At 37.2% G+C, this 27,676-nt stretch overlaps 1 protein-coding gene across 4 annotated transcripts in view; it reads left to right on the forward strand.

Annotated features, from left to right (window-relative positions):
• Window positions 1–26,905, forward strand: part of LOC756881 — a 95,363-nt gene extending 68,458 nt beyond the window's left edge. For 3 of the 4 annotated variants that reach the window (XM_030989146.1, XM_030989144.1, XM_030989145.1), the window contains 21 exons: window positions 434–629; window positions 1,500–1,916; window positions 2,187–2,423; window positions 3,306–3,390; window positions 4,683–4,861; window positions 5,498–5,668; window positions 9,535–9,648; window positions 10,188–10,304; window positions 11,224–11,343; window positions 12,209–12,358; window positions 13,706–13,822; window positions 14,834–14,953; window positions 16,420–16,528; window positions 16,950–17,093; window positions 18,245–18,316; window positions 19,209–19,280; window positions 20,229–20,306; window positions 21,463–22,248; window positions 22,843–23,111; window positions 23,485–23,780; window positions 24,962–26,905. In XM_030989146.1, the coding sequence (XP_030845006.1) occupies window positions 434–629; window positions 1,500–1,916; window positions 2,187–2,423; window positions 3,306–3,390; window positions 4,683–4,861; window positions 5,498–5,668; window positions 9,535–9,648; window positions 10,188–10,304; window positions 11,224–11,343; window positions 12,209–12,358; window positions 13,706–13,822; window positions 14,834–14,953; window positions 16,420–16,528; window positions 16,950–17,093; window positions 18,245–18,316; window positions 19,209–19,280; window positions 20,229–20,306; window positions 21,463–22,248; window positions 22,843–23,111; window positions 23,485–23,780; window positions 24,962–25,192 (4,080 nt within the window). In that variant the 3' untranslated portion in view covers window positions 25,193–26,905. The remainder of the gene's footprint in view (window positions 1–433; window positions 630–1,499; window positions 1,917–2,186; window positions 2,424–3,305; window positions 3,391–4,682; window positions 4,862–5,497; window positions 5,669–9,534; window positions 9,649–10,187; window positions 10,305–11,223; window positions 11,344–12,208; window positions 12,359–13,705; window positions 13,823–14,833; window positions 14,954–16,419; window positions 16,529–16,949; window positions 17,094–18,244; window positions 18,317–19,208; window positions 19,281–20,228; window positions 20,307–21,462; window positions 22,249–22,842; window positions 23,112–23,484; window positions 23,781–24,961) is intronic. The other variant, XM_030989147.1, reaches the window with a different exon arrangement.
• The last annotated feature ends 771 nt before the right edge of the window (window positions 26,906–27,676 follow it).

Here is a 27,676-nt window from a genome sequence, read left to right on the forward strand (position 1 = left end):
TCATAATCAAATTCATAATCAAATTCATAATCAAATTCATAATCAAATTCATAATCAAATTCCAATAGTTCAGTTTTCTTCTGAAAATACCTTTTATCTGTTAGAATTAAAAATTGAACATTGGAATAAAAATGATAAATTTGAATTTCCCTTACACTCTGTGTCAGTGATCGAATTTCATCAAAACAGTGTTTTAAGTTTTAAACAGCATTCATCGAATGCCATAAGCTATATTACCATTTTGGTGTCGTTTATATTGTTTAGAGGACATTTTGTAAAAGTGAAATCGAATATAAACACAAAACCAGTCGCTTGTAGCCGCGTGAAACAATTATTGCCTATTCTTGTTTGCAGGTTGTGATTATCATGTATTTATCACTATTGTAGTCTCCAATTCCATCACTAGCATCTGTCTCAATGTTTTTTTGTTTAGATCAACGTAGGAGCAAGTGGAGACCAGTGCAGTGACAGTGTAGGGATTAAATCAGATGAATGGTTATACCCGATTGAGAGGCAGTGTGAAGGGTTCCCACCACTCTTTATCACCAATACCAGTCAAGTGAATGTTCGTCTCGTTCTCGGTTTGACAAAGATCTCTGAAGGGTTTCAAGCGAATGTAACTTTCATTGGTAAGGCATCACTAATTTGTCTCTGATCTCAGGAAATGTTGGTCCATTGAAAACTCTTCTTAGGAAGGTTTTTTCTCACCTAACAACAGGAGCGATTCTAGATTTTCGTTTGAGTGGAGGGGTATTTTAAGGGAGTTGGGCGTTCTTGCAATCATTCATTACATGGGCTCCCCTCCCCTTAAAGCCACCCTAGAACCACTTCTGCGTCACACAATAATGACCCCAACGTGTGTCCCATATAATGCTTTGTAAACATATAGTGACATGGAAATGGCTTTTGCTTGATGTTCTAGTAAGGCTATCATATTGATAGTCGCCAGATATACGTATATCTTAGATGTGATCAGTAACGCGTGAGACAAAATAGCTTGGACTTTCCCAATAACAATTCCTTGAGAAAAGCCAAGTTGACCAAGGAACTATGAGACCAATAACCCTCAATATATGCCATAGCTAATGGGCCATCACTACAAACAGGGAAAATAGCTTACCAAAATAAAATTATAAAATTGCATTTGCTGTACATACTTTTTTTGGTATTTGATTTTGCCTATTATTAAATATATTAATTAGTTCTATTTCTATGTTATATCCTACCCATGTTGTACTTTTGTATAAAAGTGTTATATGTGATTTCCTCTTTTACACTGATGCGCCTCGAACATTTGACTTCAAGTGGGTTTGGTGATTTTTAAAACTTGTATACACCTATGAATAGATATCATTGGTCGGATGCATGCACATTCCAGTGTTTATATGCACTTTATATTTGCTTATCAAAGTTCATGGGATGTCGGTCAGTGAAGTCCAAATGCAAGACATGATCATTCCTCAGTATTCATTTCCCGTTCTATTTTCCAAAATATTTAGATAAACCCGGATGTTTTGAGAGCAGTTTTGACCAATGTTCATCACTCTTAAACGAGTGTGGTGGAAGTTCTGGGATCATCATATCACCTAACTACCCAATGCTGACCGTAGGTGTCATGAGATGTAGATGGCGTATAACAACTCCAGACAATTCCTATGTTCGTCTTCACTTCACAGACTTCTTCTTTCCATCCGATTGCCCCGATCATAGTGTGACCATTTACGAACAAAATACTGATGCAGATGTACAACTTGATACGTTCTGCAGTGAGAACCCGCCCGGGGAACTTCTAGAGAGCAATCTAAATTCTGTCACGATTGCTTTAAATAATGCCATGGAATATAAAGGAATACGAATGATGATTGAATACGAAGCTGCGTTCTTTGAAAAGCCGTATTCAAATGACTCTGATACAGGTTAGAATAACACCAGATAATCTGCTATACCATTCGAATATCATTTTTGTATTTTAACAGTATTTTGCCAAAAGCAAGAAACTCTGTAAACGATTACAGGTTGATAATATATAGGCCAACAGATGAGCATCCTGGAATGCACAACTGACTATGTAAGAGGCTAAAGTTTAATTAGATATGTTGATGTGTGAACAGGTTTATCTTAAATTACCAACATTCATTTATTGATTAAATAATAGATATAGTTTCAAAACACTTGTTTATTCGTAGAGCACTCTTGCCCGCCCTCTACGGCATCGAGCCCTGGCCACTGGGACTATGTAAATGGATCCTGCTATCAGTTTGTACAATACTCGGAGAGATTGACATGGGAGGCTGCTGAAGATCATTGCCAGTCTACTGTTGAAAACGGTCACCTTGTCAGTATCCGCAGCAGGGATGAAGCAATATTTATTCACTATATGATGACGTCGCATTGGCCTGTCACTGAAAGCGACACGTATATTGGTAGGTAGAAATCCTGATCTGATTTTTCATGGATACACTCGAAGCTGCCAACATCTTGTAAACTCGCACAGGTGGTAAAGCTGAGGAGTCACTGAGTGGATAAGTATTATATTCCTCAGAGAGTGTAGTCTGCTCTCTAAAAAAAAAAAAATCGAGTGATCACGGACGTCACTCCTCTGGAGAGTGAAAATGTAGTGAAAATAGAATGAACATTCACTCTTTTCTTCTCAGAGAGCACTCTAAAATCAATCGATTTTCACTCCTAAACAAGTGATCACGGACGTCACTCCCGAGAAAGTGAAAATAGAGTGAAAATTCACTCTCTTTTTTTAAGAGAGTGCATATTGCTTTTATTGTTCTGAAGTCAATCCAGCCGTCATTTTTTGACGACATGTCATTACATGAGAAACATTGATAGCTTGGGAAAGATTTTATAATCACTTTTTGTTTCTAGTTTGGTGCAAAATCCGGCAGAATAAGAAATAATGCTAGACGTTAATCCATAATGAAGCCCAATAAAATATTGTATAAGGCCAATATATATGAAACAACACTAGAGTCATGATAAAATAAAGAATAAGCATGTCAAGAAATAATATTAGTGCTTTAATTATCTTTGTAGCTTAAGCAACTACTTGTCAGTTTTCAATATTCTAATTGCACAATACAATCCATGACAATTTGATGTAATTCCCTCACCCTATCTAGTATTCTGTCTTGATCCCCTGATAACTTGCGTTAAAATAACATTGATTATTTCTATATTTATCTATTTAGATTCATTATTTGTTTGAAAAAATATATACCAGTAGATTACACATTTCTGAACGAAAGATAAATAATTTAATTTAATTTGTTAATTAATTTGAATTGCTTTGTCAGGTTTGGGTAACAGGAACTACAGAGGTATCTTTCAATGGACCGATGGATCACCTATGACATACACAGACTGGTATATCCCACCATTGTAAGTATTAATCTCTTGACTACTCGATTGTATCATATACTCGAGCTTATACAGGCGAAACCAGTTTCCCGTAGGCAAGGGCTTAAAGGCTAGGGTTTGCTTCTTTAGCCTTTCTGCTAACAATGACACCCCTCTTCCTATACCTAACAAAATAATGACAACAACGCATGAAATGATAGTGTATTTTCTATGATAACAAATAATTATATCCTTTCAAGTTGATGGGCAAAAACAATTAAGAAACGAAAATGAAATTGAATTTAATCTTTAGTAATAAACAGAAAACTCCGATAAGAGTCGTGTTTGTGAGTTCTCTAATTTTTTATCACTTTATTACTTCTTGACCATCGACAGGAACTGAATAAATGGGAACAAATGTGCTCAGTGCCATCATATACTATACAGATTTATCTTTAAGTGAACTCAAACGACATAAAGTATACTACACAGGAGAGTGACTAGAAGTACCTGACAAAATATCAAAAGAAATAAAGTAAATTAAAGTAATTGGAATACTTTACATTTCAATATTTTTTCAAATTCGTCCTGTCCCTGACAAACATGACTGTTATCGGTGTGTTTTTATTACGAAGTATTGAATGTATACGCAGATCATCAGACTTCTGTGGAAACATTGTATGACTCCTTCAGGCTATGTTGCTCGTTTTCTTTACTATCTCTAGGTCAAATTGGAAAAAAAGATGCTGTATCAAAATAAACAATCTTTCTCTAGCTATGTTCAAAGCACCATTAATAATATGCTGATATTTGAACTGATTAATCGATCACTGATAGTTGACACAACATACGGGTATTTTTATGATAGAGCATCGTAAATATGTGAATGACTATTAACTTTTTTGTTTTTCACATTGATATGACACCCAAACTGCAAGGGTTAAGTTCGAATGGTGAATTACATTTTAGTAGACCACATCTTGCTATAGAACCAGTCTTTATAAAAAGCTGTAATGTCATTTTCATTTCATTTCATTTCATTTCATAAGTGAAACAAATATAAAAGAATAGTTGACCTTCGCATGGCAGGATGAGAAGACGTATGAAGTGATTTTGAGTATTTCAAAGTCTCCTATCGACCCCCTCTTAGCCAAGTCATACCGATGAGACCGACAACAAACCGAAATTACATTACATTACACAGAATGACCAAGACTTAATGTCGTCAGCGGTCGCTCTGGATATGGCTTAGGCGTCGTAAGTGGAAGCTTAATCCTCCCTTTTCCCAAAAGTGAAATTTCATTAGGCTTTTGATATCATTTTACTCCATATAGCACGTCGGATAGCGAAACTGTTCGACCGCTGAACGAGCCCGATGGAGGAGGACTTGAATCATGTGTCCAAATTATCATGACAAGCATCCGATCGACAGCTTTATGGCGTACTATTCCGTGTCTTGCACGGTCTGGTTCTCAGTTCATTTGCAAGGTTACAGTCGTCTCAAATAACATAGGTATTATGCGTCTTTATACAGTTTGTTCTATTGGCCAATATCATGATGACCCTAAGGCAAAAAAGGGTCGGAATGGATACCACCCCTCCCCCAAACACACCCTCACGCACATACACACACACATTCTTGCGCGTGTCGGAATTAAAACCTCCCTTAACACGTTAACACGAACCTGATCGCATATTTTCAGGTGAATTTCCAAAATTGCTCCGATCGAGATTATTAAAATAAGATTTTATATTCATATCTGTATTGATGTGCTCTATTTATGTGCCAGATTTCAAGATATTTCGTTGCTCTAAGGCCGAAATCAGGAGGGGTGTGGAGTGCCACTTCGTAATTGCATAAGCACATTATTATATAACTGTTTTTTACTTCTTCACACAGTAGCATTAGGGACTTTTAGATTTGCACAACGACAACGTGGATTGCTACGATCGACGTCCTTTTAATGCACTGCCTTGAATGGACGTCCACGTAAATCTAAAAGTCCCTATTGTTAAGAAAGGAACACTTAGGCCCCAGACCTAATCGAACTGCGTTACGTTGATTGAATATGAGATCACATTTTGTGCGGCATTTTGTTTAATCTGTTATAACTGATAACTATTTGTTTTCCTGGTTATTTTCCTATAGATATCTCACGCACTATCTCAGTTGAACTTGACTTCATAAACCCGTCCAATATACCTGAATGCCCAGCTACTATGATTACATGTGGGACTGGTGAGTGTGTGCACAGTGTGTACACATGCGACCGTCTTCTAGATTGTGCTGATGGTACCGATGAACGTAATTGTCTCGATGGTAGGTTCAACATTTGTGAACAAATACGATCTGTTTAATTTATGAAGAGCTTGATTCTAAAAGGAGCTAAATCCACTTTTGATGAAAATTGGGTTATTGATATCAGAACATTGTTCACAATAAGTACCCGTCTTTCAACAAAATTATTTACCTACATTTTGGGAGCAATTTAAAAAAAATCTGGTAAACAATTACTTTTTTCTCCGAAGTTACAAAAATGGATTTAACTCCTTTTTGTAATTAAACTCTTCATATAGGCTTACGATCAAAGCAGGGACTTTTTTTGGGGGGGGGGGGGGGGCTGGAACCACTATATTATAGTCTCATATTATGACAGGTCCTGGAGCAACTCGAATATGTAATTTATCGTAATTTTCATTACTACCTTTTTTTACGCGCTAGATCGCTTCGCTCTGCGCACAGAAAAAGAAGAAAAAAGTTTAAGAGTTGATATTCGGATTGTGAGGAAGAATTTTTTTTAAAAATCTTGAATATACCTTTTGGATCAAATGTTAACCTAATGATGAAATATAGTGAAATTAGATATTTCACAATTTTTACAATGTAAGAATTTGTAAAACGGATAAGAATCAGCCGTTTAAATGTAATTGAATTCATCAAATTTAATTCTAACTTACAATAGCTAAGATGGTATCCTTGTTTTTAGTTTACGAGTGTGTGATATGATTGCATATTCTGTGTGGACCTGTTTGTAGTTGACACTGCAGCTTACCTGTTATCAGGGGCGTAAATCCCGGGGGGATGGGGGGGGGGGCTGCATCCCCCCTGACTTGAAGTAGGGGGGGATGGCCTGTACAATCATCCCCCCCCTGATTTTACAACAAAAAAAGAGAGAAAAAAAAGGAAGAAGAAGAAAAAAAATGTGATTGTTTCAATTTCAGCATAATGCATGAGAAATGTGTTTTTTTTTTAATGTATGTATAACTGTATAGCCTACACGTATACAGTATGTCACGATCATTAAGAGTAGTTGCGCGACGTGAGCGAACAAGCACTTCATAAACTTCAGAATAATTTTTCGTTATTTTGAAAGGTATTATTATAGCCCGGACGTAAAGTGCGCCAGCGCGCGAGCGCTTAAAAAGTGCAATCATGTACAGTAGATGCCCGGCTCCGCCCATTAAGTGTAATTTAGGGTACGCGTATGCTCGTTCCCTCCCTTCGAGAGCACCCTCCCCCCGCCCTATCTCAGGACTGCCAACATTTCTAAATCCCCCTTTCGCCGGCTTTTCGCTGGCTTTTTCAAAAAACAAAAACAAAAAATCAGATGATCTCTAGTTGATCGAGGGGGACTGGGAGCCGATGTTTTTACTTTTTAAAATGAAGTAATCCTGAATGAGCTTTCAAAGCTAGCAGGAATTTCAGGAATTTGATCCCGGGATTTGATCAATTTTTCTATGAAATTCAAGATATTTTATAACATCCTTTTTACATTTCTCAGGATTCCAAAGAGAGAGAGAAAAAAAACCACCCCCTTTTTAAAGAAACTAAGAGTCGAGAACGGTATAACGAATCGTCTTCTTTCTCTAATGATTTAATGAAACGTAAAAGCTTCCGCGCTTTGCGCGGGTGGGGGAAGGGAAAAACTGAATTCAGATGAGGATTAAAAGTCGAGAACGGTACAACGAATCGTCTTCTTTCTCTAATGATTTAATGAAACGTAAAAGCTTCCGCGCTTCGCGCGGGAGGTGGGGAAGGGAAAAACTGAAGTCAGATGAGGATTAAAAGTCGAGAACGGTACAACGAATCGTCTTCTTTCTCTTATGATTTAATGAAACGTAAAAGCTTCCGCGCTTGGCGCGGGAGGTGGGGAAGGGAAAAACTGAATTCAGATGAGGATTAAAAGTCGAGAACGGTACAACGAATCGTCTTCTTTCTCTAATAATTTAATGAAACGTAAAAGCTTCAGCACTTCACGCGGGAGGGGGAAGGGAAAAACTGAATTCAGATGAGGATTATTTTCGAGAACGGTACAACGAATCGTCTTCTTTCTCTAATGATTTAATGAAACGTAAAAGCTTCCGCGCTTCGCGCGGGAGGGGGAAAAGGGAAAAACTAAATTCAGATGAGGATTAAAAGTCGAGAACGGTACGAAGGAATCGTCTTCTTTCTCTAATGATTTAATGAAACGTAAAGGCTTCCGCGCTTCGCGCGGGAGGTGGGGAAGGGAAAGACTGAAGTCAGATGAGGATTTAAAGTCGAGAACGGTACAACGAATCGTCTTCTTTCTCTAATGATTTATTGAAACGTAAAAGCTTCCGCGCTTGGCGCGGGAGGTGGGGAAGGGAAAACCTGAATTCAGATGAGGATTAAAAGTCGAGAACGGTACAACGAATCGTCTTCTTTCTCTAATGATTTAATGAAACGTAAAAGCTTCCGCGCTTGGCGCGGGAGGTGGGGAAGGGAAAAACTGAATTCAGATGAGGATTAAAAGTCGAGAACGGTACAACGAATCGTTTTCTTTCTCTAATAATTTAATGAAACGTAAAAGCTTCAGCACTTCGCGCGGGAGGGGGGAAGGGAAAAACTGAATTCAGATGAGGATTATTTTCGAGAACGGTACAACGAATCGTCTTCTTTCTCTTATGATTTAATGAAACGTAAAAGCTTCCGCGCTTGGCGCGGGAGGTGGGGAAGGGAAAAACTGAATTCAGATGAGGATTAAAAGTCGAGAACGGTACAACGAATCGTCTTCTTTCTCTTATGATTTAATGAAACGTAAAAGCTTCCGCGCTTGGCGCGGGAGGTGGGGAAGGGAAAAACTGAATTCAGATGAGGATTAAAAGTCGAGAACGGTACAACGAATCGTCTTCTTTCTCTAATAATTTAATAAAACGTAAAAGCTTCAGCACTTCGCGCGGGAGGGGGGAAGGGAAAAACTGAATTCAGATGAGGATTATTTTCGAGAACGGTACAACGAATCGTCTTCTTTCTCTAATGATTTAATGAAACGTAAAAGCTTCCGCGCTTCGCGCGGTAGGTGGGGAAGGGAAAAACTGAATTCAGATGAGGATTAAAAGTCGAGAACGGTACAACGAATCGTCTTCTTTTTCTAATGATTTAATGGAACGTAAAAGCTTCTGCGCTTCGCGCGGGAGGGGGGGGGGGGGACTGAATTAAGACGAGGATTATTTTCGAGAACGGTACAACGAATCGTCTTCTTTGTCTAATAATTTAATGAAACTTCAAAACTTCGGCGCTTTGCGGAGGAGGGAGGGGGAAATCGCCCCTCCCTGCCTCCCCCCCCCTATTACGCCAATGCTGGTCACCATTACTTACCAATATTTGGCTCGCATAATTTCAAATTTGGCCCCCCCCCCTAAGAAATCCTGGATCTGTGTATGTATGCATGTATAAATTTATGTACATTTTTTTGGGTATGTGCGTGTTTGTTGTTTGTTCGTTTGTGTGTGTGCGTGTGTGTGCGTGTGTGTGTGTGTGCGTGTGTGTGTGTGTGTGTGTGTGTGTGTGTGTTGTGTGTGCGTGTGTGCGCGCGCTTGTTTAAATTAGTGTGGGCCTGTGCTCGTGCTAGTATTTGATGGCTATCGCCGACCATCCCCCCCATCCCCCCCCCCCACTCCTCGGTACGGATTTACGCCCCTGCCTGTTATACAGTAGCAAAGCTGTGTACAATTTCTCAATTCTTAATGTAATACCCAGATAAAGTGTGAATTTCGGGCATTATTTTCTTACTGATATAAAAATTAACTAATCATCAATAACCGTTAAATTCTTCGGTAAAAGCAATCCTGGTTACCGCAATTGTTTATTTCTCCATTAATGCAGTGATTCTACATTTCCCTTATAGTTATTAACTTTTTCTTTCTTTACGAACACACTCCTAGATGTGGGATGTTCTTCTACAAGTTACACATGTAACAATGGTGAATGCATTTCAATGTCCTTTTATTGTGATAACGTGACGCACTGCGTGGATGGGTCGGATGAGCTGGATTGCGGTAAGCAAAATAATCCAGATGGTGATAATAATATTAGTAATAATACAAAAAACAGCCATAGTGCTGAAATAATAACAATAATGATAATAATAATAATAACAAATATCAATAAATGTCCACGCTTTCTGTCATATTATATAAATAAAGTATGTGACAATAAAAGAAGATAATAATACTAATGTTATTATTAGTGTAATTATCATCATTAAAAGCAATAGCCCTTGGAACAGTAAGAATCTGTGAAAGAATGTCAACGGAATGATGATTTACACGAAATTCTGACTACAGAATGAAACATTTTTGGAATGAAACAATTTTTTTTAAAGTAGCGAGATGAATGTTCTAATTCTAACAAAATCTTGTAAATTATAATTTTATATCAAGTGATCGTAAATTTACAAGAGCAAAAATGCTGACTATGGAAAGCATTTTCATCCCATTCTGTTGGATGTTATTTTTAACCTGGCTTTTTACAGACGATCAGTGTATTATGATGATAATGTTATTGATTTCAGTTGCATTTCTTTCTATTAATGCAGCACCCTACAACTGCAATACGGGCGAATTCCTGTGTGATAACGGTCGATGTATAGCATATGGGCTCAAATGTGATTTGGTGGATCATTGCTTTGACAACTCTGACGAAATGTATTGCGGTGAGAAGCTGCCTTTTCGGCTCCTTTTATACTTTTATGTATAAACCTGACATTTATATTCCTTCTGTTTGTCTAATTTACGTATATTAGTTATGTATTACTAGGACCTTATTCTAATCATTTTATACTCCACACAGAGATTGGTTTATTTTGTTTTGTTTTCAAATTATTTTCCCACTGCATTGTAAAACCTGTATAAAATGACTATATACTCTAGCCGCGTTCACAATCAAAAGAAATGTATACAAAGGGACATTAAGTACTTTTGGGATGGAAAACTGTGAGCAGACAATATTGACACAGGCCCATACCATTGTTATCATAATCATGGTAATTTTAGATACTTTCATAAAATAATACTATGGAAACACTGTATATAGACTATAACGTTATTACAACAAGGTGCACTTGACAAACCTTTGATATTGTAAACACATCTTTAAACACATTGTGGTCCTGTCATCATTGCTGTTTTTGCATTTTTTTTGGATCATAGCAAGTTCATGTCGTTAGCAATATCAACTGAAATGAAGAACGACAATTTTCACCGTATCTAAGATGTTTACATATATCTTTACCCCAGTTCATCGGATTCATTCACGCACAATGTACACCATCCCCACTCCCTGGGGAGTATTCCTACCAAATGGTCACTGTAAAGGCGTATGGAAATAACTAACACAATTGCTTTCTTCATCCTACCAGGTCCCCATTTCTCTCCTGGATGTGGAGTGGCAAATATAGATTAATGCTCTTTCAAAGGACATTGGGTCTGTGTCGGGGATTGAACTCACGACCTTTGCTTGTCGAGTGAAGTGCTCAAACCACTAGACTACGATATTTTTAAGACTCTACAATGGATTCATTTAAAAGGTAGACTAATGTGTGTATTTATTCCTGGATTTTTGTTGTTGTTCAGGATCTGGATCAGATAACAGGTTCACGTGTTATAACGGTGACGAACATCCACTCTCCGTTCAATGTGATGGGATCATTGACTGCATTGGGAGCTCTGCAGAAGATGAATTGGAATCGTGTGGTACGTGTCATTATTTATTTGATCCAAGCTTTGAAACTTAAAGGGAAAGTTCACCCTGATCTGAATTTGGTTTCAATAGAAGCAGAAAATTGGGGAAAAGATCAGTGATAATTTGAGCAAAATCTGATAAAAAATAAGAAAGTGAAGTTTTAATCAATCAAACACAAATTGGCAACACGGCGACGAATCTAGCGAGTTCCTCTCCAATTTGCTTTGTACTAAAACAATTTTTGTACTGTCTAAAGAGAATATTGTATCATACATGTCCCCTTGAAATAATAATTCCACGTTGTATGAAAATGTATAATATTACTGATCAGCAATTTTTTTTAAAAACCCAAAATGGACATTAATATTAAAGATAAGATGTGGAAAAGGGAAAAGCGTCATTCCTACAATGTTGTATTGATGATGGTTTAGGGCAAGTTCAAGGTAGGTCAATACGTCACCAATTATTATTGAATTATTATATGAAACTGTGAACACATATGGACTTAAAATAGTTTTGTTATGCTTTGACTTAGCTCTAGGTGTACAATCATTCAATGTACTGAAATCTTAGATGCAGGTGGTAACGTATGAGACAAAATAACTTGGGCTTGCCCTCAATCTTGTTTTTTTTTAAAAAGTATTGTCTGAAGTATCATTGAGTGTCATTCCCTTTGCTTTTGATCTTGAGTTAGATTATGTTGTGATTTTTGTTTACAGAATACAGAAGACTAAATGATAAGTGTTAAGATGAAGAGATTGAGTGTAGTAATGATGTATTTGCGGATAAAAGTTCTGTGTGCATGTATGGCATCATATAATGTCATGGGGGATGTATTTCTTTGTATTTGAAATAAACCTATTCGCTTTGTTTCAGACTACAGACGACTGAATCATAACTGTGCCGATCAAGAGATTGAGTGTAGTAATGGTGTATGTGTGGATACAGGTTCCCGATGCATCTATGACATCAACCCTAGTCAATACATCTCTGGATGTAGAGATGTTTCTCATCTTAGGTCATGCGGTAGGTCGCAATCTATCTGTAATTAATAATGATAATAATAATAATATAATAATAATAATAATAATAATAATAATAATAATAATAATAATAATAATAATAATAATACACAGGAAATCTTCATTAGCGTCAATGCTGTGGTGCTGAGAATGTTATAACAGATGAGAACAGGGGGTGTTTTACAAAGATCCTAATTCGAACTTGGACTTAAAATTTATGGAGAGCCATTTGTAGCCTTAAAACAATATATTCAAAAGCAAAAATACATGTATTTTAGACTTTTCATAGATTCCACAACAAGAACAAGAAATCTCTTTGATAATAGAAAATATGAATGATTTGAATCAACATTTTATGCCTTTTAAAATAACCTTTACAAAATATTTTCAAAGATGCTAACAGTTTTCCATATTTTTTTAAGTCCAACTTAGAGTTAAGTTTGACCCAGCTCTTCCTGCAGCCCCTTCAATTATTATTACTCCAACAATTACCAGGTGATTATTTTGGATGGAGGGTGGTAAATAAGACTTCTTGCAAAAAGGAGGATAGTGCTGGCCTGGGATTCGAACCATCAACCCTTGTATTGAGAGTCAAGTGAATGAACCACTCTACCTATAGACACCTCTGATATTGTTGTATTGCCCTTAATCAGAATATCGTCAAAACATTATAACAATTAAAAGTTCGATGAGTTAAACGCCCTTGTAGTTCTCAGAAGACGGTATAACAATTTAGAATCTTTTCATTTGGCATCGTCTGTGCCTGTGAGGCGAAACGCGAATGAACCACTGTAACCCTTGGGTCTCTCCTCCCGGCATAAAACTGAATGGGGTGTGCAGGTGGACCACTACGCCGGGGTTCCCCTACTCTTTTACATACAGTGCAGTGGGTTCTTAGCGTGCAAAGGTAGTGACTTTCCTCTACAGGGGCCTCCATTTAACATCCTATCCGAGTGTTTCCACTGTAACGGGGGAGGGGAACGTTGGAACACAACTCATGCTTCAATCATCCGCCTGGATTGGATTTGAACCCATGATCTTTGGTTCGACAGGCAGGCGCTTTACTGATCGAGCCAACTGGCCTCCTTTCGATGACTTTTATAAATCCTTTTCAATCACCGTCTATCCTTACAATAATATCTTGAAGAATATTAGATAGTTGGTATATTACATGGGATTCTATCACAATCATTTCAACAAGTAATAGGCCTACCACAGCCATTATAAAGCTCATTTTTATCTCCTCTAACTTTAATGAGATTTTAGAAGTGATAATAAACTTTTCATCCATGAAAAAGAAATCATTGAATCAAGTCAATAAGAACATGCCAACATATGCCTTTTAATACAGGGGACTTCCAATGTCCGGACTATTCTATTAAGTGTCCTGGTTCCTACTGCATACCGTTGAGGTTCCGTTGTAATGATGTATGGGACTGTGCGAATGGAGAAGATGAGCTGGAATGCGGTGAGTTTTTAGTTGCCCTTGTATTTTGATTGGAAGACCTTATTTACTAAAATACACTCTCTGTATCAGCTATATTCTCATGATATATATATATATATGTGTGCATATTGCGTAAATCATCATTTTATGAATGGTTTCATATCATTCATATATTTATGAGAGCTTCAACTCAAAGTGTGCTTTATCTATAATGTAATCTCAGATATTAGAAATGTGTGAATGCATAGGGAAATAATGTAACCATGAGACAATATCTCATCTGAAATTAATAATTTAAATATTACGGGTGGATAACAGCGAAGTAAATATAGAGCCCTCAGCGTCTCATGCAAGGCAGTATTTACTAAAAGCATTAAATATTTGTTGAAAAAGGTTCGGTCATGTTAACATATTTTGCAGATGGCGAACATAAGAAATAAATATATCCTCACTATTATTTTAATATATATATATATAAACAGCAGGTTGGCTTTTGAAAATGTTCCCAAAGCCTTTTGTACACGCTGCCGGCATGCGCATTGAACGATGAGGGAATAATGTTTACAGTTCGCCTTTTGCTGTTTTCCGAGTATTTTCTTGTACGAGGTTTTTTAAAGTTCTATCTGCACTGTGGAGATCATTGACCATGGTGAAGGATAGGCAGTGCAAACTTACGCGGCTGAAGTTTTAGCGAGGAGTGGACCCATTCTTCACGAAGATGCCGATTGCCATAAAATTTGGATAAAACATAGCAACGCTTACGACTAATGGATTTTACTGCCTCCTCACCCAATGGGAAATGTATACTAAATCTGTTTAAAAAACCGTCTTATAAACCATCATCGCAACACTGTGCAGAACGAAACTCCATAAGGAGTCAGTGTCCTGTTCCTTCGTACTGTCACCAACCATCTGTCAAGTAATTAGATTTGCGATGGCAAGAATGAGCAATTGACTTGTTAATACCATCTTAAATATATCAAAGCTCTTACAAATAACTAATCTGGTTAAATTATGGACTTTCTTCTGCAGATCGTTTTGTATGCCCACCGGGGACCTATAGTTGCAGAAGCAGCAGCACCTGTATACCATTGGTGGAGGTCTGCGATGGAATTCGTCACTGTCCCGAGGCTGATGACGAACAATTCTGCGGTAGTTCTTAATATTTTGCTGCAGTGATTTCCTACATTGTATTATTCGTTTTAAAATTAAAAAAAACCAAAACAAGGGGGGGGGGGGTTCCTCTAAAACACACACATAAAAAAGTTAAAGGGGGTTCAACCCCCCCCCCTCCCCCCTCCCCCCCCCCCCCCTGCATACGCGCCTGTTCGTAGAACAAATAATCCCGATAAGAATGGTTAAAGAAAGAAAGGCGAATGGCCGTACTAAAAGACAAAGATCGATTGGAAGGAAAAGTAGGAGGTATCAGACCTAGAGGAAAACCAAAAACTAATTGGGAGGGGAACATTAAGACATGAAATGGAAAGTCTCTGCAAGAGTGTACTAGAATGGCAGAAAACAGAGATGTGCGAACAAAAAACAAAATGATGCAATTAACCGCCGAGCTGGGAGGAGATACTTTGATAATGAAATAGATATTAATTCTAAATTACAATCGTGATTATCAAACAAAGTACCCGGTAAGGGATTTAAAAAAATGCTGAAGTATAATAACCCTTCCACCCTGCATTTACATTGGTGCACGTTCATCGGGCTTAGTTGACTATATAGATCACGTGGTATTTGGTTAATTTTCCCTGCCATTATATTCGGCAAGACATAAATCTATATCTGCCACTCTTCATCCAGGTGAACAAAAGGGGTCACCGGTAGAAAGGAATTCCTTGAATGATTGAACCTCCTTAAAATGGAGGCTAAACTCACACCAAGGGATTGGAATGTTTCTTTAATATTATTTCAAGGGCAGTACAGTATGATGGGGTGACCAAAATTCGCGGAGATGTTTGCAAATATTAGGAAATGTGATATTCGATCCATGATTTTTCATATTCTTCACAAATTTATTAAAGTTCAATTTATTACCAGATGGACGGCAAAGCTTTTGATGACAAATTGATTCAACTAGAAAATGAATCGTCAAAGAATTACGGAGATATCATGACCTCACAATTCGATGTCGGATCGGCATGCACTGCAACTGACGAAAAAGTCAAAAACAATACCTTAATTCGCGCACGGGGGTTTTACAGCTGGTTTATCAAAAAAAGCGATCCATCAAAATATGAAAAAATGCTTAATTTACAAAGCAAATAATAATAATAGTAACAATACTCAACTTTTATATAGCGTGAATTACAATTAAGTCTCTAAGCGCTTCCAAACTTAGAGATTATTACCCCGGCTTTAGCTGTGCTGCCAATCATGGCGCTCTAGTATTCCAATGAATTAATTCCTGCCAGGTACCCATTTACATCACCTGGGTTGAGTGTGGCAAATGTAGGGAATTAGTTGGTGTCACTTTTTACTTACAATTTTGATGAAATCTTATCTCGACATTAAGATTCCTAGACCCTTTTCGGCAGATTGTAAGTAAGCCTAAAGCCTTAGGTGTGAAGTATATGGGCAGGGGAACTATAAGACTATTATTCATTTTGCAGGTGTATCATGTCCGCGTGGTTGTAACTGTACTGGACTGGTCTTTTTATGCGGCCTCCCAGACATTGAAGAAAACCCTTCTTTCATCTTCTCAGTGACAGCGAAGAAGATGTAAGTATGATGGGGTGTCCAAAATTCGCAAACATTTAACAAATAATTAGGAATATCATATTCGATTCATGATATTCATGTTCTACGCAAATTCATTTAAATCAATTAATAACAAATGAACAGCGAAACCCTAGACTACAAATGGTGCAACTAGAAAGTTAATCATCAAAAGAATATCGACGTAAATACAAAATTCTTTAAATATTCACGTCTATACACGCGTCATATTCAATCAAAAGTTACTCCCAATATTTACTCGCAATTTAAAATGGCGCCCATTTCGGCGCATGCGCACTCTTGTAACCGTAAAAGGCTGTATTACATGGTTCACTGTCTATCCAAAGGAAATTGTATTTGATGTTTTTATATTGGTATTGACATTCATTTTTTATTCTCATTCATATGGTTTTATTTTTTACAGTGTCATTACTGCAGCACCTCTCATCCTCACATCAAACGATGCTACAACAGATCAAATCATTCCCATATCAGGTGATCAAGACGAAGATCACGTGACATACTATACTCCCTTTAGGCCCTCCGACTATCCATTCCTAGCTGAGCTGTAAGTAATATGCTCCCTTTTAAATTCCAATATTTAAGTTCTACTTAGCTTACCCTTTCATTACAGAAGACGAAATATGATATTTCAAATTAATACACATTATTGCAATATAAATATATCATTCATTTTTATTTTTATTTGTTTGAACTCTCTTATGTTTCTATAATTATCCTCATCATATTGGTTGCATACAACAGATGCAGCATTTAATCTATTATTGTTCAGGGCCCCGTCTTATAAAGAGTTGTGATTGATTCAAATCAATCGTAATACCTCTTATCAATCACAAGTTTGCATTCCCCTATCCCTTATGTACATAGTAACTATGGTTGGGATCGATATTGATCGCCAATAAGTTGCGATTAATATCAACTCTTTGTAAGACGGGGCCCTGGTTTGATATCTGTATTGTAAGAATTAAGGTGAAGTTGTTTCATATCACGAAATTGAAAGAGCGTACGCGTATAACTACACTACCCTCTCGACTTATTTGAGCATCTGTAGTTAGGATACATTTAATCTTTCTCGATATTTATACAGAAGAGATATTTTGAACAGATATTGTAAAATATAGTACAGCATGAAACCCCATATGGTAAATTGATAAGGTCTCTTTTTCTTCTCTTTTTTACTTAATGTTTGAGATATGCAAAATGTTTACGAGCAATTTGTATATTTTACGTTACGTGAATGATAATTTTGCATCAAATACGACATTGCGACTGTTTAATGTGACACTTTTAAAGGTATAGACCAGTTTTGGAAACGCCCCTCTCAAAAAATGAAATTTAAGCTCTTATTACCAATCATGTGAAAGAATATTTTTGACTAATACATGATGATGTAAATTTTGCCAAGAAACCGCCTACTAATTGATATATTTGGTACATTATAATATTTATCCGGACTGGATAGGTAAAGCGTAGTCCCATATACATCTTTCTGTGTACAGTGGTTGGAACTTTACCAAGACTGGGCCGAATTTCTTATCATTTTGATGATTCCAGAACCTTGCAGTACACACCAATACTTATATGCTAGATGATCAACCTTTTTTGATCGATTCCACAACGTTTCTTTCACAATGTAATCGCATGACCAGAACCTTAATGCCAATTATTGTACATTATGATTTTCTCTTGTTATTTTAGAGAGCTGGTAGATACTGATATAAAGACGATTCCTGCCTCAATCTTCACTCAAAATCAAGATCTGTACTATCTGTGAGTATGTCTGTAGTTGACATAAAAAGGTCTATAATGGGACTCCCATATTGATTGGTTCTAATGGATTCTCGGACCAACTTTTCCAGAAATATTCAAACAAGCCCCCCCCCCCAACTCTCACTTCACTTGCTTCCACTTGTCATCAGAGGTTCCATATTTTTCCTTTTATGAAATAAAGACTCAACCCATCATGAATTGGTATATAATGTAACATGTTCATTTCAGCCCTGGGGCAGCCAACCATGCACATTTCTCTGTCACTGCATGTTTGAATGATGAAATAAACCTTGAATTGAATTGAATTATACATTGCGTTTCACCCTAGTCTTTCAAACTACAAGCATTTTTGCGGTGAAAATCAACATTAATACTTCTGTTGAACAAAGCCTTGATTCGTATTTAAGTTGTGTAGATAAGAGACACGCCCATTTTCTAGGCGAAATCATGACTAAATCATTGTAAATTATCAAGCTTTAGTTTGAACAAATTCTATGGCATTTTGTTTAAATAACGATAATAATCCCACTCTGATCATTAAAGGCTGTATCAGTATTATTTCAAATACAGTATTAACCATTCTGGTGACATTGCTTCGGCAGAGTGCAGTGGCGCACCCCCACCACCACCCACCACCACCACCATGGTGAAAAGGTCAAAATTGAAAACAGGCAATAAGATTGAAAGAGAGAAAGAAAGAGGGGAGACAAATTTCGTAACTCCGAGGCCTTGTTTTTTATCAGCAACTTAAGACCAATCCCCCCCTCCCCCTTCCCATGAGCCACGCTATACACCACTGGTATATACCAACCCTGAATAAGATGAGTCCTACTTGCCTATCATGCACCAAATATGTTGGATAAACATTTCTCTTTTTCCTTTTGTTAATCAGCTCTCTTTGTCAAAATCCAATTGAGACGATCGAGCTAGGTGCTTTCACGAATTTGACCAAGCTACGGGTATTGTAAGTTCAAGGCAGTAGGTTATGATCTTGTCGAACTAATCGCCATGTCTTTTTTTCAAAAGGCTGTAACGTTTATTTTGTATAGTTACATACATGGTAAAGCCTGTAGTTATAACCCTAACAGATCCATGTTATAAATTAATTAATTAATTTTATTCCTGGTATTATTTTACGTTATCTTAATATTTCAACTTATTCATATATAAACTGCAGAGTCAACGTTAAATTAAGTTTACAATAACGTCACAAATACAGTGGACTGATTCCACAGTTTGTACGTCTGTAATTTGATTTTTATGGAAGTGTTTCCTAAGGCGTCAACTCAATTTAAGAACGTTGTTTTTTATCTTTACATTGCACACAAATATTGTCACTGTGGCACATTGTATTTATCCTGGGATAGATATACCAAAGGCTTAATGAGTTTTTAATTGTTTCGGGTGCAAGATTAAAAACTGTGCCAGGGTTGCAAAAGAGCTAATCCAGACCAGAAATGGTTAATTCTGCAAAGCCGTTGTGTTGCAGAAAGCAGTTCTTTCAATTTGGTGCCTATTGTTTTGTGCAAAATTGCAAGTGTTGCAAACGGGCAACCGTGCAGAGAGGCGACCAAAGCAAGAGAAGTGTTTATTTATTTCCTCTTAACCTTTTGAATGATTTTTCATAACGTATGGTCTCAATCATACCCCGCTTGAATGCTTAGTATTGTCTAGAATATTTTCAAATATTCAGGTATATTCAAGTATTTCGATTATATTTTTGGAAAATGCTCAGCATTATGAATTTTAGCTATTAAGCCATGAATTTGTAATACCTTGGTTGCATATGTTTTCATTGAGGTATTGAACGGTTGGTATAGTCTTTCAAAGATTTATCCTTACTTAGGCATTCGATCATCCTTACTTGAGAATTCATACTTTCCTCTGATAATTTTCATTTGAATCCTTTCAGGGACATACGCGAATCGTCTATACCTAGTAATGAAGCTATTCGAAAAGCCTTGCAGCAAATACCGTCTCTTCACACAGTGTGAGTACAGGGTTCATTGGTTCTTTGCCATTAAGGTTTAAAGCCATATTGTCTATAGTTCTATACTTAATGCTGTTATACCATACACTTTAATGTCGTCAATAAGCATTTAATGAAAGCATCAGCGTGTTCAATATTAATGAGGTGTATCATCAGAGGACATGTCATCATAAATGGCTTCCAACTAAAATTCTAAGTAGAACTAGTTACCAAATTAGCTTTGCTCGATTTCAACTGTAAACGATTCCTAAATGGATTGATCCTTGTCGGAAGAACAAAATGGCCCAATGTGCACTTCGTCATTATTCTGTCTTCGCACAGTATCTATGCGACAATCGATGGTTACACTCTTCATGTTATTCAGTTCTTCACTAGTGCCTCAGTCACACATTTGCGTATTTGGCTTGCGTATTGTTGCGTATATATGGCAAGCCATTTTAACATTTGTTCCTATTTCTTGATATCAGGAATTGAATTCTTGATATCAAAAATAGAATTCTTGATATCAAAAATAGAATTCTTAATATCAAGAATTACCATTGCTTTACAACAGAAAATCATTGCTTGATATCAAGAAATAGAAATAAATGTTTGCGGCTTGCCATAAGAACGCAGCAATACGCAAGCCAAATACGCATAGGTGTGATTGAGGCATAAGATTGCATCCATGTGAGCCATTGTGGTCACATTCTTTATGTTTTCCAAAACCATGATACGATTTCAATTACCTTTCATGCCATCATTTGACTGTTTTAACTGAATCTAGCTGAACATTATTTTTTAATCAGATGGGGGCAGAGGGTGCCCTACCATACGAAAAGGACTTTATGAATTGGTACTTGGTCCTACTTTAAGAATAAGCTCGATCAGAGGTGTCGTGGTCGAGTGGATACGTCGCCGGACTGTCGATCACAAGGTCCGCGATTCGAGTCCCGCCGCGGCATTAATGTCATTTGCCACACTCAACCCAGGTGATGTAAATGGGTACCTGGCAGGAATGAATTCCTTGAAATGCTGGAGCGCTGTATAAACGGGCAGCTGGGCTAAAGCCGGAGTAATAATAAATGCGCATTGGCATAGAATTATCTAGATAGACGGCGCTATAGAAATGCTTATTATTATTATCATCATAACTTGATGCATTTTCTTTCAACAGGTATGCAGACAGCTTCGCGTTTTGCTGCATGCTGGATTTAAATCCCGCCGATGAGTTTGCTACTACAGGATGTTTCGCACCAATCAATCAGTTCTCATCTTGTGATGATCTCCTCAAAGACAATACACTTCGCGTCTTCATGTGGATCCTAGGTATCAGTGCCCTGGCAGGCAATCTATGCACTATCGGACTACGAGTGTTCCGTAGGAAAGTGGTCACATCTACACGAATCCAGGCCAAATTGATTACTCACTTAGCTGTATCCGATCTATTGATGGGTATCTACATGTTGATCATTGCCATAGCTGATCAGTACTACAAGGGAGATTACGCGATACATGAAGACACATGGCGGGGAAGCGTGGTGTGTCGTGTCGCTGGTTTCATGTCTGCATTGTCTAGCGAAGTGTCTGTCTTTATCGTCATGCTCATCAGTATAGATCGAATCCTCTGCATCGTGTTCGCACAGCATCACCATGTACAACTTTCAAATAAGTCCTCAACAGTGTGGCTTGCTGTTGTGTGGGCTACTGCTCTAGTCTTAGCGATTGTGCCAGTCTTTTCGCTGGAATACTTTGGTCAGTTCTACGGCAGATCAAGCGTATGCCTGGGGCTTCCTCTATCGACTGATAGACCACCGGGATGGGAATATTCGCTTGCTTTATTTTTGGGACTGAACTTGGTTTGTTTTATAGTGACTGCTTTCTGTTACGTAGCCATTTTTGTCACTGTTCATAGATCGGCCAGGAATTTTGCAAATGCTAAAGATGGAGGGAGGCACGTCAAGTGAGTTAAAATCTAATTTATACAATTTATTATAGAAAGATTACAAGGGTTCATAGCAAAGTATGAAATAAACAGGCAAAATGCTATTAATGTCAAATGAATTACCTAAACATAAGTGTTGTACTTGAGAGATCCAAGCTCGGTCTGCTGTCTCATTGGCCAACCACACTCGGGAAATGTAATTTTTTTGGTGTACATATACATTGTTAAATTGAGCTCAAAAGCGTGTAGCGATGCCCAATTATTTTAAATAACAATAGAGTCTAAGAATTTTACCACTGTTCACTGCAAATAATTAATCTAAAGTGGAAGTAGGATGGAAAGATATGGTTGGCCCATTAATTGGATTGACAAGAAAGTCTTTTAATGGCTTTTAACGCTGGATTGGGACAATCTAATTAAGAGTGAACACTGTGGCGTAGTGACTGGAGAAGAAGAAGAAGAAGCTAGATTTGAATATCACTATCACCTAAAAGTGGTTGTAATATGTTTAGATGGTAACGGTACATCTCAATAATGTTTAAATGTTAACCAGTCTGAAGGCCTTATTTAATACCCACTCCCCTCCCCCTTTGAACTTTGATTGTTCTGCAGAAACGGCGCAAATGTGCAGGTCAAATTGGCAACGCGAATGGCGATGATCGTGGGTACAGACTTTATATGTTGGATGCCGATCATCATCATGGGATTACTAACAACTACTGGAGCCGTCGAGATACCTGCAGACGTATACGCATGGACAGCCGTCTTTATTCTCCCACTCAACTCATCTCTTAATCCGTATCTCTATACGATCTCCACCATTTGGCAACATCGTAAGGCCAAGCAGAAACGGAAGTCTCTGAGAGAATCTGATGGAACTCGTAAGTTCACTCTAATTTTAGAAGTGATTATGGATCAAATATAAACTGTATTTATATCAGGATCTATCATCTCATACCTAATGTTGACGAGCTGCATCATTTGTAATGTTCTAACGGAATTGGCTAGATATTGGTAACAAAAAGAAGCTAGGGTTTACGAGTGTATTGATCGTGGCCTTATACTTGTTATCAATAAAGTTACAAAAAAAGATTAAATAAGTTCTTGTGTAGCTACGGAAACCAGCAATTAAGATTGTTGTATGAACAGTTTTGCCTCTATATATCTGGATAGCCATAGAGAAATATTAAACTCGGAATTGTTCCGAATGTTGGATAATATTCATGGAGAATTTTGGGTATTTACTCTTTGCAGAATTATCATCTGTTTCTGCCGCTGTCGCCGTTTTGCCGGAAAGAAGGCAGATTCCTCGTGCTCTTCAGGAGAAGTACACTCACCTTACTTGTCAGTGTATACTCACACCTTACAACGCTCCCACCATCAATATGACTGTCGTACCACTATCCAAATACATCGAAGATAAAGGACAACCGCCCTCTGTTGTTGACTCTTCACTCATCTTGAGTGATGTGCGCAAGGCGATTTCCTACCTCAAATCGATATCGATTACCAAATTCAAGGTTACTGAAGATCAGATTGCTCTTCAGTTGGTGAGTTTTTATAATCCTCCATCTCAAAATCTAATCAAGTTATATGAAACCTAATTCTTAAAACCTAAAGCTATCGATGTTTTGTATAATATGCAGAGAAAATAATGCTTTGGACGTAAAGAATTAGGACAAAAATGTTCTTTACGTTGTTTTTTCGTAGGCCTATACTTTGATATGAGGGAATAATGCACCCAGACTTTGCTGGCTTACATTTTAGCTATATTACGCCAATCCGACAAAATTGTAAGCGTTGTTTTTGTTTTTCCTCACTTTACCTCAAACCCTTTAATGACCAGATTCAAATGAAATTCAAGAATGGAGCGCTAGCAGACTCATGCTAAACCAGTTATTGTCCAGTAACATTCATTAGTCTTGTTCAGACGGAGGCAAGTTAACCTGGAGCTAGTCGGGGTAGGTGTAAAAGTCGGACTAATGACCCCCCCCCCCCACTCAGTGTTATTTAGGGTACGCATATGCATGTTCCCTCCCTTTGAAAGCGCCCCCCCCCCCCTCTAAGTTCGGCGTGTAAAGTCAATACGGGCCGATCTTTGTGTGTATTACGAGCCGGACTTCGGTTGCGTGAAAAGTACCCCTTTACCGGATGTTTTGGGAACATGAATGCGATCCCTCCGTTCCTGGAGTGGGGGGATGGGGGGGGGGGGGGAGTACTGACCGTCTGAACGATGATCGTGTTGGCTACGCCTACCTTTACACCGACCTATTTAGTCCTGTATTTTTCCAGGAGTAACTTGCTAACACGACTAGAGGGTAGCGTAAGTTGACGGTGTGGATGCCCGGGAGTATCTGTGACCTTTTGTGACCTTTCACGAGCCATCTTTTCACAGAGCTTGGCCAACTTCACTTGGTCGGCTCTGCGTAAGTTACGCTGGTCGGTGGAAGGTCGTGTGAACATACTCGTGTCAAGTTGATCCGAGTAAGAGCGTGTGGACAACTATTGGTGTAAGTGAAATATACATGAAGTATTTACTGCTGCAGGGATTAACTTACGCCGACCGTGGCAAAATCCCGTCTGAACAATACTAAAGGCACCTAATCTGCCCCGGTGAATTTCATGGCGTACAGCATATTCCGAACAAGCAGTATCAATACGTCGTCACACCAGACGACAGGTTTGCGCTAATCCATTCATGCTATTGCTTGTATGTTGATTTCTCTTTCAGAACTCAAATGATGAAATTGTCCGTGCATTTCTCATGAATTCTGACACGGTCCTGCTACAAACACTCTCTATTCCTCACTCTGAAACAAAGGAAAGTATTCACAGTGATTTCATGGCTACTTTCATGGACAACATCAAAGACTTGGAAACAGAAGGCGACGCACCAGTTCAGAATGGACAGAGATATAGGAAGAAGAGTGATTTGGTTCAGCTAATAGGAGATCAACAATAGGGGATGAACTAATGAAGACAGTATCAAGTCTCCTAATAGTTGAATTGCCACACGCCCACTGGTGTGCTTTCGTGATTTTACAAGCTCAAAAGCTAACGTCTGTGTTAACGAATTGCTCTCAATAAAACTGTCATGTAGGGAGAACAAAATAAGTGTAATTATATCCTATTTTTGTCTTTTCTACACAAATTCAAAGAATTCCTTCCTATACCCGGGGTAGGTATGTAAGAGTTCCTTGAATATGTATCGGCAATACAACACCCTACGTTTATCTCTTCTGGATCAAGTGTGGCAAATGTAGATCGGTGTCGAGCCAATAAATTTGAGTTACGAAGAAGGATTCTATATCTATTGAGCCTAAGTGACACCTCCAGCTCCAACTCAGCTCTTATTGTACATCATGTTTCAATAGACCGGCTTACTAACATATTTAAATTGTATGCATACTGTTTAAAGAAGGGTTGTTCTTGACGAGGCTTACCTTACCGTACATAGCAACAAGTAATGTATGCAGACTGGATTCCGAGTAGTGTAGTTCATTCATCAATAACAGTTTAATTGAATACATCGTTACCAGGAAAGAAACATCCATACATTTGAATATGTTAGTAAACCGGTTTATTACTGTGAAAGAGGTCGAGTAGCCTTTCTTTGATAAACAAACTTATATTGCAAATAGGTTGACATATGTTGTCGAAGTTTTGGTTTGCTTATATTCTAGGTGTGTTGTAATGTGTCTATGTGTTTCAACGACAAAAATAATGATAAAAAGAGACAAAAGTGAATTCGGGTACATACAGCCAATGTTTTTTTATTTTAATTTTATTTATGATGCAACACAATTTCATAAACAAATTATTTCATTTTTATGACGTTTTAATATTCTGATCTTTTCATCTTTTGATTTTGCATTTATTTATTTGCTGTCGAGACAAAAGGGTTTTTATAATTCGTTGTAATGAAATATGATTCCTTACTCAAGCTACATTTTGTGTAGAAAAAATAATTATCTTACTTTCATTGAATTCAGTTGCCTGGCCAATTAAAATGTTTGTACTTTGTTAAGTGACTGTACTTTGAGTAAACATAAATGCAAAGATTCTTGTTCTTCTACTATTTCTTGTTGTTCTTAATCTTCTTTTCTTCATCTTTGTCCCTCTTTCATTTTTCTCCTCTTTTTCTTCTTTCTTAACTAGTTTTTCTTGTATTTTTTTTTTGGTGGAGGGAGGCAGTGTTGCTTTTTGCCATTCTAATCTATTGTTTCTCAGCGTTATGACCGAGTTGTCAATTCGACTCAAGTAGATAGTGATCGTAATATTACTATAGATCTGTCCCCCCCCCAAAAAAAAAAAAAAAAAAATATGTATACACATGTATTTTAAAGATTCTTTAAAATACATGTGTATGAAGTGCACTGTCGTGGATTTTTATTTTAATTTGTTTTAATCATTATATATATAAATAATTTAACAAATTTCAATTTTGAAAATAATTCTTCACGGTAATATACCAATTGAAAAAAAGGAGTTGGAATAAAATTCCTTGAGATTTCAATTCTTCGCTATTTCAAGTTACGTTTTTAGATAGTAAATTAAAAATGTCATATTACAAACAGGTGCAATTAACGAACGATGCGTTCAAGCGCATTTCGCTAAAATGGCGCTTTGCCTGGCAATGGAATTATCCTATTTTACTGTAACATCATTGACAAAATCATGTCCTGTCAATCTCAGTTTCAATTTGCACTTCATTATACATGTGACGTGTATTCTATTCTATCAGCAAAACTGGTTATATCATTAAGACATTATGCATGCATATTCACCTGCATATAATAACCTTATTGTTCTCAATGATGAATTAAGGATTGTTCAGCTCTTGCTGAAAAGGTTCTAAAATATTTTTCTTTTGTCTTACGTTCAGTTTTATTTTCTGTTCTCATTTTATAATAAGTTATAACATAAAATTATGCATTTATTCCTTTTGCACATCTCCAAATACGTTTATCAAAAATTAAGGATTTGAATATTTTGTTATCTCTTATGTGTTGACAATGGGTTGTTATTCTATTCCTAAAAACATCTCTTGTCTCTCCGAATTATTGTTTTGCGCATGAAAAGGTATCTTTTAATTTGAATGTTTTTTGTTCTCATTATAGTTAAAAATGATTTTATCAGTGGTAACATATTATATGGGCATGTTTTACACCTATTATCAAAACCTTATTGAGTTCCCCCTTGTCTTCGTTGCAACGAGGCTGAGGTCAACTTTTTATATTTGGCGCCTGTCTTCTACTTGGAATGTATACTGTGTTTTCCCAAATATTTTTTAAAGATGAGAAGCAATTTTTGTTTGATAGTTTTTGAAAAATTCTTATTATTTGGATTGTATGTATAGATGCATACAAAATGTATTTCTTCTTGTATTGTCTTGAATTGTCTTTAAATATTTTATTCTACACTGTTGGTCATAATGGTGGAATAT

This window comes from Strongylocentrotus purpuratus, unplaced genomic scaffold (genome assembly GCF_000002235.5).
Source record: "Strongylocentrotus purpuratus isolate Spur 01 unplaced genomic scaffold, Spur_5.0 spur5_scaffold_18, whole genome shotgun sequence".
In the NCBI taxonomy this organism is placed as follows: domain Eukaryota; kingdom Metazoa; phylum Echinodermata; class Echinoidea; order Camarodonta; family Strongylocentrotidae; genus Strongylocentrotus; species Strongylocentrotus purpuratus.